The sequence below is a fragment of the Rhinoderma darwinii genome, chromosome 5 (genome assembly GCF_050947455.1).
Source record: "Rhinoderma darwinii isolate aRhiDar2 chromosome 5, aRhiDar2.hap1, whole genome shotgun sequence".
Taxonomy (NCBI): Eukaryota; Metazoa; Chordata; class Amphibia; order Anura; family Rhinodermatidae; genus Rhinoderma; species Rhinoderma darwinii.
The window spans coordinates 321,391,987-321,407,211 of NC_134691.1; the positions used below are offsets into that span (position 1 = coordinate 321,391,987).

Sequence of the window (15,225 nt, forward strand, 5' to 3'; positions counted from 1 at the left end):
TCTTCTTCCCAGGCGTCAGGGCCCTGCTTCACAAGCCCGACAAAAAAACCTGAAGGTACAGGGGCCCAGCCCAAAATCTATCTATCTATCTATCTATCTATCTATCTATCTATCTATCTATCTATCTATCTATCTATCTATCTATCTATCTATCTATCTATCTATCTATCTATCTATCTATCTATCTATCTATCTATCTTTATTTTTATTTTTTTAAACAAACCCTCACTAAAGCCCACCGTTAGCTTGACAAGCATAGAGCTTTACCCTCTGAATCTAGTGGGCCTTGGCACCTGCTTAGGTTTGACTGGTGGTCACACCAGCCCCTTAACCCACTAACATTGTACACATTTTAAATTCTCTTGCCATAACAGTGCTCAGTTTCATAAACTATGTATTCTTGTGTTATTACTTCCCCATCTCTTGCTGTTTTCAGAGTTTCTTTTTCCCTCCATATATTATTCTTCATTGTGCTTCAGTATTTGATTATTCCGGAGCTGCAGATTACCATACGTACCAGCATTAAACATTTGGAATATTTTCTTCTTGTATTCCTCACTTTTTTAACTTTGTTAACAGAAGTTTCTGGCAGTGGAACTTAGCGGCTCTTATTGTACGGTCTGTAAGTTCCAAATCTGAAATAATATTCTGATGAAATCAGCATTGCTATTTCTGGAAACACTGTATTTCCAGATATTTTATCAGCTGAATTTGTGATAGATGTGGTGTTTAAGCTCTATATCTCTTCAGTTTATTTGCCAGTTTTGGTCTCAGATTCAGTCACAACGGCAAAATGTAATTATGTTCTCAGGGGCAGAAGTGGCATGTACCTTAATGCAGAGGTTCGGAATTTGATCTATTTCCCTTGGTACAGATTAAAAATGAAAGATTTCTGCTGAAGAAAATGGAAAAATATGATACAGGCATCTAGATTTGTCAAGAAGAAACTGGCAGGATCCCTGGGTGACCCTATAAAGAAACTTTTTTCCACAAAGAAAAATACTGTTGGCATCAAATTAAAGGGGTTCTCTGGGACATAAACATTTATGGCTTCTGGGACCCCCACGATAAGTACAATGAAGGACCCCCCGATCAGTACAATGAAGGAGACGTGGCTGTCACCGGTTCTATGCATCAGTCCTATTAAGTTTCAATAAAGTGAATGTGATGAGCTGTGGTACGAGGTACAGTCTATGGATGTGTGTGTGTAAACAATGAAAAGGGGCCTTCAATGAGCACCGTGGCCCCTTCATTGTGCTGGAGATTGACCCATCACTGATCAAACGTTGATGGCCTATACTAAGCATGGGCCATCAATGTTTAAAGGGGTTGATCAGGATTTTTTAAAGCTTTTCGACAAGAGCATGGAATGGCACAACATAATAAACTAGCAGATACTAACCACCTGAAGTCTCCCCCGCTTCAGCACTAAAGTCCTGTTTTCCACCACTCTGGTCCCAGAAGCTTCTGAAGCGATCATATGCTGTTCAGCGGTCACGTGGCGCTACAGCCAATCACTGGCCTCAACAGTCACATGCTGTTCATGGCAGCATCACTACTAAAGCCCGCGATCGGCTACAGCGACATTTGACTGATTAACCATTTTACTGTTTATATAATCTACACAAAAAGTTAAAGGAGTTTTCCCATGAGAGACATTTATGACATATCCACAGGATATGTCATAAATGTCAGATAGATGCAGGTCCCACCTCTGGGACCCGCACCTATCTCCAGAATGGGGCCCCCTAAATCCCGTTCAGTCGCTGTGTATTGCGAATGAATGAGGTGAATTCCGACCATGAAAAAGGTTATATTGTCGTGAGTTATGTAAACAGCGTAGCGCCCAAACCCCTCATTCTTTCTCACTGCTAGACCACATTCAAAGTCTATAGGAATGATGGAAGCAGGCGAGCATAATGCCCAGCTGTTTCCGTCAGTCCCATAAAGGTGGAATGGAGCAACACCGCGCCATTCAAGCACCTCATCACTGCAGGGGATGCAGTGAGGAGAAATGGTAGTTCTGGACCCCAGTTTTTGCGATCAGTGGGGGTCGGAGCAGTGGGGCACCCAGCAACCAGACAATTATCACCTATCCTATGGATAGGTGATAATCGTTGATTCTGGTACAACCCCTTTAATGTTTCATTTACCCCACAGCCTCTGAATTGATGGAAATTGATGGAAAAATTTAAAAGAAAACCTAAAGACTCAAAAGCAAACAGGACATTCTGGAGCAACACTTATATATAATCGTCAGCAAAGTCAATTCATTGTTTCTGACAAATGTATTTTATTTAGTTATTTATTTTATGTAATGGATTGAATCTTTAAAAGTAATGTTACTTGTATATAAGTCATGACAAACCCATGTGCTGTTATGAATGACATGTTTTAGAGGTTATTTTACTGTAACTAGAAGAATAATCCTGTACAACCTCTTTAAGTTATTTTACATTTATTGATTTATAGTAAGATACACACTGGAGAAATATTTTCATGGCAACTATTCATTAAATTGACTTAAATGTATTTTCATTGTATACGTGAAGGACATATCTGAGATGAAAAGCTAGAAATACAATGTGTACAGTCTACTCTTCCCATATCCTCGAAACTAGACTATGAGCGGTGATACTACCCATTTACATATGGGAATTGTTCGCAAATGTACAGAAACTCAACCCAGTAAATATATAAGCAACGAAGGGTCAATTCATACTTACCCGGCCGTTGTCTTGGTGACGCGTCCCTCTTTCGACATCCAGCCCGACCTCCCTGGATGACGCGGCAGTCCATGTGACCGCTGCAGCCTGTGATTGGCTGCAGCCGCCACTTGGACAGAACCGTCATCCTGGGAGGCCGGACTGGAGGAAGAAGCAGGGAGTTCTGGGTAAGTATGAACTTCTATTTTTTTTTACAGGTTGATGTATATTGTGATCAGAAGTCACTGTCCAGGGTGCAGAAACAGTTACTGCCGATCGTTTAACTCTTTCAGCACCCTGGACAGTGACTATTTACTGACGTCGCCTAGCAACTCTCCCGTAATTACGGGTGCACACACGTAGTCACCCGTAATTACGGGAGCCCCATTGACTTCTATGGGCCTGCCCGTGCCGTAATAACGGCCCGTAATTACGGGCGTTTTTACGTTAGTGTGCATGGGGCCTCAGTCTGGCTGTAGACCCAGAAATACATAGGTCCAGCCAGAATGAAGAAATGTCATGTTCGTAAAACCAATACGCTCCGCAGCACACATAACATCTGCGGACTTCATTGCGGAATTTTGACTCTCCATTGAAGTCAATGGAGAAATTCCGCAATGAGTCCGCAACAAGTCCGCTACACGTCCGCAACAACCAGTGTATGCTGCGGACACCAAATTCCGCACTGCAGCCTCTGGTCCGCAGCAGAGTTTTCCGCAATGTGTAAACAAACCTCACGAAAAAGCTGTGGAAAGCAATGGAGAAACGTGTACGCTGTAGATTTCCGCAGCGGACTGTCCGCAGCGGAATTCCAGAGCAATTCCGCCACGTCTGGTCATGCCCTAAAGGTTCCCATGCAAGCAATTTCATTGATTGAATATTAATTATCATTCCATACAGAGATGATCCATTAGGCCTTGTTTACACAAAGGATTTTTCCAAAACAAAAATTTGACGTTGATTTAACGGAGATTCCGCAGCAGAAATCCGAGGCTGACCCTTGTATTTCTGCCATGGATTTGCAGTAAAAACATCCACTTTTCTGCACGTAGATTAGCCCTATTCAATGGGGATATTCTGCTTGTTGGTACCCGACGCTGTTTTCACGTGGGATGCGCCACGGAAACCGAATCAAGCACACTCAAAATTCCACCCCATATGACAACAGTGTGGTTTCCCATTGAAAACAATGGCAGGCAATTTACAAGAGGAATTCACACAAATTCCGACACAGAAATCGTGTCGAAATCCATATGAATTTTCACTAAGCTGCCCCTGTGTTGTGACTTTCCTACATCTGCCGCCGCTGGCTGTTGTGTGAAGATCTACAGAGCATTCTAGGGAAGGTTTTCAGGAGCCATTCATTCACTGCTCAGTTAATCGCAGAGCGGATACCGCTCTATAACGCGCTAAGCGGTGATGACGCCTCAGGTGATGTCCGAACACGGAAGTGAAGTCAGACAGCGCAATCTCGAGAATCTAGAGAGTAATGCACTTTTTGAGGATGAGTATCCCAGTGGGTAGGCCCCACTATATAAGGCTTCAGGAACGTATTTTTGCGGCCGCAATTTATCCGCATTTTTGTGGATAAATTGCGGACCTATTCTTTTCTATGGCCCCACGACTGTGATGTACACGGATGGGTGCAGGGCCCGCAATTGATGATCCGCAAAAACTGAATTCCAGATTGACCAATACTGGTGAGTTGTTGTGAATCCGTGAGTCCAGGAATCACACGGATGCACTACAAAGTTTTTTCGTGGTCCGTTGGACTGCTACGGTTCCATGGATTTGAGGTCTAAGTCAGGAGCTACAGTGCTGGAGTTCCCGTACAGAGCATCGCAAATGTTCTGGCCATGGACTCTGCTAATGGACAAGCCCCTGAAGTCACCTTCCTAATATACATAGACAGCGATGTTAGGAACATTGAGATGCCGGAATCTCCAGACAGAGCATCGACAACGCTCGGGCAGGGGATTCCACTCCTGCAGAAGGCCCTGACATCACTGCTCATGTATGGACACTGACGTCAGGGGCTTCTTCAGTCCTGGAGTGCCTAGCCAGAGTGTTTGCGAAGCTCCTGCCAGGGACTCCGTAGTTGAAAGCCCATGACATCACTGTCGATATATGGAAAGTATATTGAGGTGACGTCAGGGGATTCCCCAGGGCTGGAATCATAGGGCTGACGCTACCTGTATACGTTTTTCTGCGGTATCCCTCAGGATGGAAAAGCATAGACTGCTACGTTATTCCATCCTCCAAAAAAAATGTATACCGATGTATACCAGCCCGATGGAGGCCGAAAAAACACTCTTTTGCCTAAGTTGGGCTAATATCCAATAGCTTGGGGACGAAACATCACATTCAACAAGCGCTGTCGTCATCCTTTTTGTAGTGCTTGAGACATACGTGACCACTGGCAGAGGAGTCTACGAGACGTGTAACAAGGCTTTAAGAGTGTTGCTTTCCAAACCATTATTCTTTTGCTTTACTCAAAATCAGCACTTTGAAGTAAAATGTGGGGAAAGAGTGTGAATATCTGCAATCTTAATTACAGTGATATTTATATATTCCTGGAGATTCTCTGCCCTTATTTGCTGCTTAAAGGGTATGTCCACTTTTCTTTTTACTGTGCCAGTGCATTTAAAATAAAAAAATTAAACAACTTTGAAAATAGTCTTCATTAAAAATCTCCAACTTTTGGTGTACGCAGCTTCTTTGCACACCTATATGTCTCCCTGGTTACGACTACTAATAAACCCTGCGTAGTCTGATGCTGCAGTCATACTCCCTTCTTTTTGTTCCCTACTTCTTAATAACATACATTTGGTAGGAAATAAGGGACATATAGAAGGCAGAATAACTGCAGGATCAGATTGTAAAGCTGGCGGCCGCCGTTCGCCGCTATCCAGCTTCTCCTAGCGACTGCCAGCATCAATTACCTTCGTGCTTGCATCCTCCTCCTCCCCGGGGACGCTGGCATGTACTGCTCCCGCCGGGGCTCACTCCCGTAGGGTGCGAGCGCGCCCTGGTGATCTCTTAAAGGGCCAGCGCACGCACCACTATAATCTTTCCTAGCCTATCCCTATACACCCTGTCCTACTTAAATCTGTTCAGCCCTCCTTCCTGTGCCTGAGTGTTGTTGTGTCTATCCATGTTTGTTATTGCAAATAGTCCCTTAGTTGTATCCTGTGTTCCCGTATCCTGTATCCCGTCCAGTAATTGTGTTTGTTCCTGAGCGAAGTCTACCTGTCAACTGCCATGCCAAGTGTCTTCTGTGCCAAGTGTCATCATGCCAAGTATCATCGCGCCAAGTGTGTCACACTTCCTACTCAGATACTCGTATCCTAGAGACTTCCATTGACTATTGTTTGGCCAGCTGTTACCTCGCTACGGCGGGGCGGCCTAGTGGGTCCACATACCCCACAGCTGTGACACAGACTACACAGGGTTACTTCGTAGTCTGTTACCATGGAGATACATAGGTCTGCATTGCAGCTGTTGACACAAAACAATGATATATTTTTAAATCAAGACTATTTGCAAAGTCGCTTTATTTTTAGTTTAGATGCATTGAGACAATAAAACAGTTGCAACGTGTATATACCCTGTAAAACCAAGAGCTTTTCCCACTTAAAAAAAGGCTGATTTCCTTACACCATGCAGAGCTGTTGATATCATGCTTGCTGCCCAGAATTTTATGTTGAGATCTGAAGCTGTTAAACACTCTACCAGTTGTTTCTCTTCACTTGCCTCTAAGCATGTCTTGGGAAATGAAAGGTCTTAACTAGACTGCATGGCCGTATGGTGTTGAGAAGACGTGCAGACTCTCACACCGGAGAAGGGAATGAAAGCAATGAGAAGTTATATAAAAGCATCAGATTTTCAAACATGGGAGCTTCAAAATCAATTAAAGAAGTGTAATGTGACTGTTACAAATAGCTGAACCTGGGAACATTGTGAATATGGATCAGTAAATTAATCAGTGAATCAAATCTGCACCAGTTATTTCATTCTGCTTCAATTATTTCAACTCAAATGCTTCAGACCAAATGGCACTTCAAACTTAATCATGTATTACAAAGTTTCTGATGTTTCTGTAGCATTTGATTTCTAGTTAATTCTCATGGCGTGATGATAAAGACGGCTTTGCTATTACAGAAGTGCCAGCAAACTACTTGGGGTTCTGCCAGAGATCTTCCTTTAGAGAGACTGGACCCGCAATGCATATGCTACTTTGTGTCATCTAAGCTTTATGTTTTAATGCAAAAATAATTGACAAAGCTCCCATATCTGGAGTGCAAAGCTCTGTATCTCCTAATGGAGTTTTGATAAAACTGGAAAGGTCACCCCTGAACATTGTCTTTTTGTTTTTTTTTCTAAATATCTACAGCATTTTGCGCTGTTTAATTTCTTATTATATCTTTATAGTGGTTGGAGCTCTATTTTTTATAGCATGCTGGCTGACTGTGGCTGCCACTAGAGGGAGCTTAACAACTTACTATATACTGTTTATACAGTGATCGCCATGATAACAGTGTGCAGTAAAGCTCCTTAGCTCCCTCTAGTGGTGACAGCAGGAATCCAGCAAGTTATCTTTTGAATCTATGTCTCTGCAGAGGATTTGGAGCTTTGTTTTAGAAAAACTGATTTCCGACCACTATAAAACTATACTAGGAAATTTAACAGCGCAGAAATGTGGACCTAAAAATGGCATGATGATAAAAGGTAAAGATTTACTTTAATGGGAATCTGTCACCTATATATATTTTTTTAATAATTGAAACCAGATAGTGAAAAATTGTCTTTTTCTTTATCTGTTTTTACTTTTTGATTGTAGATTTTTTATTATTCTATTATCTGCTGATCGCTGCCCTGTTTACACGGGGAAATTATTATTTGCCCGGGTAAAAAGGCCTTCAGACAAAGGCTGGGAGTCATCTTCCATAATGGTCTCAGACTTTATAGGTGGAGCATCCCTACCCTGTTTCTCCCAGGTCCCTATGGAAATTATTGTCTGTGACCTTGATAGTCAGGTCTGTTAGAAGATGAGATTCTGTGACGAACATCATGTTACATGCCATGTTATATCTGTTACATTATATAATTATTATTAGTGAGCTTTTATGTTTCTTGGAAACCTGCAAGACCTTATAATATAATAGTAATGAACTAAAGGAACGCCAGACATATGCACTATATACAGTACAACAATGTCAGATTAATTTTATTTTTTTTCTTTAGATCAGATGGACAGTTTTGCTAGAAAGTGATGGAGTGGCCCAAAGGAACCCAAATCTTGGTTTGGCCATTTTCGATGCACTGAATAAAAGAAGCAGAGTCATTTCATGGGACAGTTTCCAGGACCAGCTGTAAGTGAGCACACATCTAGGGTTGGCATGAGCATCAGCCAACCAGGGCATTCTGGACTTAGAGGGCTTATGGCAAATTGTGCTCCCTGTGACTCTGCTTGCCAAGGACCCTACCCAACCCTAATCTTATCTATGAAAAACAAAAAAAATCATTATAAACCATTTTTGAACCATTTATAGTGCTAGGAATGTGAATTGTGCTATTAAGAAACAAGTACTAAACATAGGACAGTTCCTTTCTGCAGGGGTGACCTGTCGATTTTCAGCATCTGCAAAACAAATTAATCAGAAACAGACAGCACAAGACAGATATCGCCTTCCCTGAGGCATTTGTCATGTATCCACATTACTGTCGCAGCATGCAGCCTTCCTATGACTTAATGTTCGTTCAAAGACAGTTAATTTATGTATTGAAAATACAAATCTTACATTTACTAAATTAATGCATCTGCCATTCTTTGAGGGCATTTCTAGCTTGAGACAGTAAACACAGATTCAATGATATGCTAGTAGAACAAATATAATAGAAGCAATAGAGACAGCCCAATGCGGCTGCTATAGGGCCACTGGAGTAGAGAGTCAAGCCAAGGTGAAATGCACCCCTTATTTAATGGGATCCCCCTCCAAAAGCCCTACAATTTGAGTCAATAATTTAGTTAACCAATGAAGCAAAGAAAGGTAAAAGTGATTAAACAAGCACTAAGTTGTCCTAGGTGGTTAGGGGTATGGTGGTGGTGATCAGCATCTGTCACAGGGCCATGGAGAGGAAGGTGTGAACCTACTTGGTGAAAAGGGATTTGATGTAGGGGTAAACCAGAAAGAGGATTTTAAGGGCACCCTAGGTATTCACCCTTTACCCCCTATACAGGCATCTGGACTTCGCTGCTGGGGAACCCCAGGTCACTACCCCAAAAGTAGTCTCCCTTGGTGACGACCAACTTAAACAGGCGTAGTACTAAAATCGACTTTACAGTATGCAGAGTTAGGTATAGCAGAGATCAGGGCAGACGGCAAATGGGCACTCATGGTTGGTAAAGCAAAAGGTCAGGGCAGGCTGCAGAGGTTCATCACGGGTCACTAGCAAGAGGTCAGGCCAGGCGGCAGGCAAGGATAGTCAAAGATACAGGCAGAGTTCATACACGGGAATTCCAAACAAAAGATCAGCAGGATATGACTAGTAAGCTAGGAGGAACCCAATTGCTAAGACAATAATTAAACCATGGAGGTTTCCTTTCTACCCTGGAAAAGCTAAGTGGATAATAAGGCACACACTGGCCCTTTAAGAGTAGGTGGGTGCTTGCATGCACTCTAGGAAGTGCAGGAGGAGAGCAGCGGCGATGGAGAGCACGACCAGCCGGGAGTGAGAAATCTTTGCTATAGAGACCCATTAAATCTACTGTATGTCTGCCTCTGAGAAGAAGTTCTTGGGTGTCACCGGCTGGTGAGGGAACAGCATAGTAATATACATCAGATTTACATGGAATTTTACCATTTTTCCTTTGTTCTATTTGTAGCATGTTTGCAGCTTTTTTTTTATTATACAGCACAAAATGATCATGTATCAAATTATATCTTACCGCTTTACCTGTATTACTTTCCCTGAGCCCAATGACAAATAAAATGTGCAATAGTGTTAATCAAAAGTAAGAGGTTGCCATTTATAAGGATATTTCTTTTCATCTGGCAGTGCTGAGCGTATACATCAGAATAGACCTGACAAGTTGCAAATTAGTTTTTTAACAGTTGCCTCATATCTGATAGATGCCAGGTATTTTGTCTTGAACACAATGCTATAACTAAAAAAAAAGGGAGCGGATCTGAAGGGGTTTCTTCAACAAAATGTAAAAATCTAGGTATGTACAACTTGCCATTAATGCATCCATGGACTTTTGGAGCAGGGAATTTTTTTTAGGAATAGTTACGTAGAAATGTTTGAAGGGGTTTTCCAGTTCCTAAAACTTTATGGTCTATCCTCAGGATAGGCCATCAATAGCTGATGGGCCGGGACTTGACTTCCGGGATTCCCGCCGATCAGCTACTTGAAGGGAGTGTAATTCTCGTACGAGTGCTACTTCCCCTTAATTTCTTTTTGCTCACTGTGCATCGTCGACACAGATGTAGCGGCAAATCACAGTATTGCAGCCTTCCCCCATTCACTTCAATGGGAGAAGAACGTTGCAATACTGTGAATCACCGCTACATCTGTGTCGACGATCCACCGTGAGCAAGTATAAAGGAAACAAAACAGCTGATCGGCGGGAGACCCTGAACCATCAGCTATTGATGGCCTATCCTGATGATAGGAAGTGAGGTATGTAGAGAAATTAACCAAGGTATAGCGCTGCTACCTTCAAAGGATTGATAGGCCATAAATTTTTAGGGACTGGGAAACCCCTTTAAAATAAAAAAAAATCACCTCTCCCTAAGACCTTATTCACATGGCAGAACATTCATGCTGAATCCAACACCTTTCCCGTGTCGGAATCAGTGTGAATTTCGTTTGTGAAAAACCTCCCATTGTGTTGAAGATGGAATTAAAAAGCTGTCACTTCTTGACGCTGTTTCCGCTGCGTATTCCGCTCAAAAACAGCATCGGGTAGTCACATGCAGATTAGCCCCATTGGAAGGGGCTAATCTACATGCATAAACGCAGTTTTCAATGCGAAATCGTGGCAGAATTACACTCTGTGAACATCTCTAAAAAGTCTTTAAAAAATATACACCACATTATCAAAAGTAAGTGCACATGAAACATCATATCTATAATTGCTTGTTGAGACTTCTATTCCAAAAACATGGGCATTGAAGGGTTATTCATCTCATAAAGTGGTGGCCATCAGTTTATGATTAGTGGGGAGCTACTGGGATCCCAGCCGATCCTGAGAATTAGGGGGACGCATTGCTGATTTAGCGCTGTGTCCCATTTACTGTTTTCCCTCACAGCGGCGCCCTGGCCTCCCACTGTGCAGGGAACTACAGCATGGCCAGGCCTTATGCAAAACTAAGAAGGGGACTCAATCAGTGCTAAAAGAGTGCTGCAGTCCCTTCTTATTCAGGATTGTAGGTGTAAGTCCAACACCGATTGTAAAGTTATGGCATATCCTAGCGATATGTAATTTTCTGAGATGGGAATCCCCCTTTAATGAAGAGTTGGTCTTCCTTTGCAGGTACTTCAGGCTCCACTCTTCTGAGAAGACTTTCCGCTAGACTTTAGAAAGCTGCAGGGACTCAAAGTTTTTGCAGCCACAATAGGATTAGTGAGGTCGGGCACTGATATTGCAAATTACGTCTGGACCCCACTCTCTGCAATTATTAATTCCAAAGGTGTTTGATGGGGTTGAGGTTAAGGCTTTATACAAGTCAGTCAAGTTCTTACACACCAAATTTAACAAACCATTTATGCATACGAACTTGGTCCTATTAAAGTAGAAAAATACATTCCCCAAACTATTGTTTGTAACACAATTCTTGAGAATTTCCTTGCATTCACATTCCTGAAGAAAGATTTCTATACACTGGAAGTACAGACCCCTGCTCAAATAATGAAGAACACCCCGGATCATTAATCCTCCTCCAGAAAACGTTAAAGTTGTCACTACGCAGGGCATGGTGTGCTGCCCCTACAGCCATCTAGCCGAGAGTCACCTGCCAGCAGCAGGAAGTCCCCCACTCAGGGGTGTAACTATAGGGGTATATATCTACTGTTCAGTCTGTAAGGCCTATAATGTTTATCTAGGGTCTGGATGGTCAATTATTAAACCAGGGGGGATTCCTTTCTACCCTGGAAAAGCTAAGTGGATAATTAGGCGCGCACTGGCCCTTTAAGAGTAGGAGGGTTGTCATATTAAAGCCACTTTTACACTCACTTTTAGAAATCTGTGCTTATCCATGTGTGAGCTCAGAAGAGCCAGAATAGTCTTAAGACAGCAGCAGACTCACTGAGGCCTGTGCAGGAACAGATTGCTAGCGTATATACAGTTTAAGAAGAAGAATAGTAGTTTAATAAGGCAGCAAACTAGACTTTTGAAAATATTAGGCCGAAGCAACATGAACTGTCTTCTATAAATGGGGCTACATAGAAGATTGTAATGCTGCCCTATCGTCTACTCATATGTCATGTGGCACTTGTATGCAACAGGCCAATATTGCCAAATCCTCAAGTCATTAGACTTTTTCCAAAAGAAAAGATATGATTGAAACTAAGTCTCCATATGTGCCGGAAATAATAGCACACCTCCGCGCAACCCAAAGAACCCCATTATAAGTCAATTGGGTCCATCAGGCACCGCTGGTGTCCATCGTGCGACAGATCTAGCACAGTGCTATGGCTGCCGTTTTTAACGTAAGCTATAATGCTGATATGAACAGAGCCAAAGCTCTTAAGTTTTTTTTTGTGAGGACCAACATCTTTAGTGAATACTATTTTTGTTGCTATAGATGCCGTTGCCAATACGTTAATATATATAAGCAGTAAGATCAGATGCACACAGCCGTGCCCGTAATCATGGGTTGCGATAGCGGGCACGGCTGGCCGCCGAAGGCCATGGACAGCCTCCAGCATTTTCAGCCCTTTCTCCCATACAAAGTATGAGAGCACGTACCATAAAAAGCAAAAGATAGAACATGTCCTATATTTTGCGGTACACTTCTACGGCCTGGACACCTTCCCGTAAATAATAAGGTGTCCATGGACAATAGAAGTGAATGTGTCCGTAATTGTGGACCATAATTGCGGTCATGTGCCCCATATGCGGCCTTAGGTTTTGGAACTAGTTAGTGTAACAGTTTAGAAATTAAAATTGAAGCAGATTTTTGCCATTTCTTATGTGCAATCAAGTGTTTTCTCTGATATGGCTCTGCTACATACAGGGGCAGACAAAGAGTGATCTGGGCCCCAGGCTTTAAAGTTCACGGGCCCCTAACTACAGTCTTTTAAGGAGCCCTTTTTTTTAAAGCACTGCCCTTGAACTTTAAAGAGGTTGTTCTATCTTGATAACCACTTTCAAGGGAAAACAGCTCCTGATTTTCAGCAGTTTTTTAAGCAAACTAACGTTTTTCGCTGCGTTTTTCAACGGCCGTTTTTGGAGCTGTTTTTGTAGTCAATGAAAAACGGCTCCAAAAACGGCTCAAGAAGTGACATGCACTTCTTTTTATGGGGCGTCTTTTTATGCGCCGTTTTTTTAAAATGAGACGTAAAAAAACGCCCCGTCGGAACAGAACGCCGTATTTCCCATTAAAATCAATGGGCAGATGTTTGTAGGCGTTCTGCTTCCGATTTTTCAGCCTTTTTTGGGACGTTTATGACCCAAAAAATGGCTGAAAATAGCCCGTGTGAACATACCCTAAGATGAAGAAATACTATTTGACATCTATTCTGTTTCATGCACAACATCAACCTTTGACCCATTCCGGTACGAAGAGTAACATTTCATGCGCGCTATTGTTGTCACTCCATGAATTTATAATAAATATATGACATTCATACGAGACCAAGTGAACACTCTGCACATACACTGACGGTAACAAGTCTCGTCATGGCAAATAGACCAGCAGGCGAATGTATGTTTACACTGTGTTTATTATTATAAGTTGACCTGTTGAAGACATAGCATTTCTAGAAATGTTCCTGAGAAGACTTTGGGCAACATTTGCAAAGGTCAGTTGACTTGATTTTACATTTCAAGTACTGGCTGCAGTAGTAAGTGTATAGTCAAAATACATATACATGTACTGTTACTGTTTTAGTCCCTTTCTGGGGGAATATTTCTACTACACAGCATGCATCTTGAACAATTTATAGAGCATTTGTAAGAAAATAATAGAACAAAGACTGGCCCATCACATTCAGATAATATGAAGTATTGTAGAGCCTTTTGGCTTTAGATAGAAGCTTGCAGAGATGAATACGCGTGTGCGCGAGCGCTTGTGTGTGTATGCGTGCGTGCGTGTGTAAACAACCAATTTTCTTCTTCCTAATGACGATATTCTAATACCTTATCAATTATTTATCTTTATTCAACTTGTGTCTTTTGCAATGCAGTAATATACACCCCTTCATTGGCTATCTTTTTCAGGACCATGGATAGTGCCCTTACTCCAGAGGTCCCAATGTAGTCAATTTCGCAACGCTAATTCTCTGAAACTTTGTAAATGTCACCCATTGTCTGCAGCCCCATATTCATTCTCGACTGCACCTTGAATTTTGATGACAGCTGTTGACATAGGTAGAGGTGACCTAGCGGTAATTATTTTTGGACATAAATAAAAATAAAAATGAATATCACTTTGGCCACATTTGTAATGCTTATATAAAGTACAATACTCAGTAGACAGCAATAAACCACATCATGGTCATGTATCTGGGTCATTGATGTCTCTGTACTCTCTGTAAAAATGGTTCAAGAAATTACTTATCCAGAAGCACAAGAACACTTCATATCCCAACGCTTTGCTTCCTCAATAGAATTTGCTAGGCTGCACTAGTAGCATGTAAGATTTACAAATGCTTTTCCTTGGAGTTCTCTTCCAAGCTCAAGTTGTTCTTGTCTAATATCTCTTCTGAAGCCAGTAGAAGAGTTGTCCATTCACTACTGTTGTCCGGCTATGTTGCCCGGGATGTGCTGCTTGATTCCACAATAGGAAGACTACCGTGAGTAGCAGTGGAACTTCAGAGCAAAGGAGTCTTTCTTCTTGATCGAAGATCGTGAGAAATACTCTTTCTGTCTCTGGATAGGTAGCTCACAGCATTATTTTTTCCTGGAAAATATATGCAAAAATTCAATGTCTTCCACCAGAAACCAGTACTGGTGCATTGTTCGAAAAACTCAGCATTGCTCTGATACAATGAAGCCTTCTTTTTCTCCAACAGGTTCTACTTCAGCATAAGCAGGATGCCCTGATCCTCTCCTAAACTTCATTGCTGGCCACCTGCTTGGGCGTCGCTGGAAAAAAAAGATGGAAAAAAAGTGAACCTTTTTATGGATACAGTTGAAGAGTCAAGCCTCCTACCTGTATGGCTTTTGATGGGAACCCTGTATAAGGATCATAGACACCACAAATGCAGGAGGCAGTCTTTTTTTTTACATTACAAAATAGCTGTCCTCCAGAAGGAAGAAAACTGACTCTCCAGTGCCACCTATAGGTGACTA

The 15,225-nt window shown here is 42.1% G+C and overlaps 1 protein-coding gene across 1 annotated transcript in view; it reads right to left on the reverse strand.

Annotated features, from left to right (window-relative positions):
• Nucleotides 1–14,006: 14,006 nt before the first annotated feature.
• The window catches only part of PLXDC2 (plexin domain containing 2), a 419,557-nt gene continuing 418,338 nt past the window's right edge, over nucleotides 14,007–15,225 (reverse strand). The window contains exon 14 of the mRNA XM_075827580.1: nucleotides 14,007–15,018. Within this exon, the coding sequence (XP_075683695.1) occupies nucleotides 14,902–15,018 (117 nt within the window). The 3' untranslated portion in view covers nucleotides 14,007–14,901. The remainder of the gene's footprint in view (nucleotides 15,019–15,225) is intronic.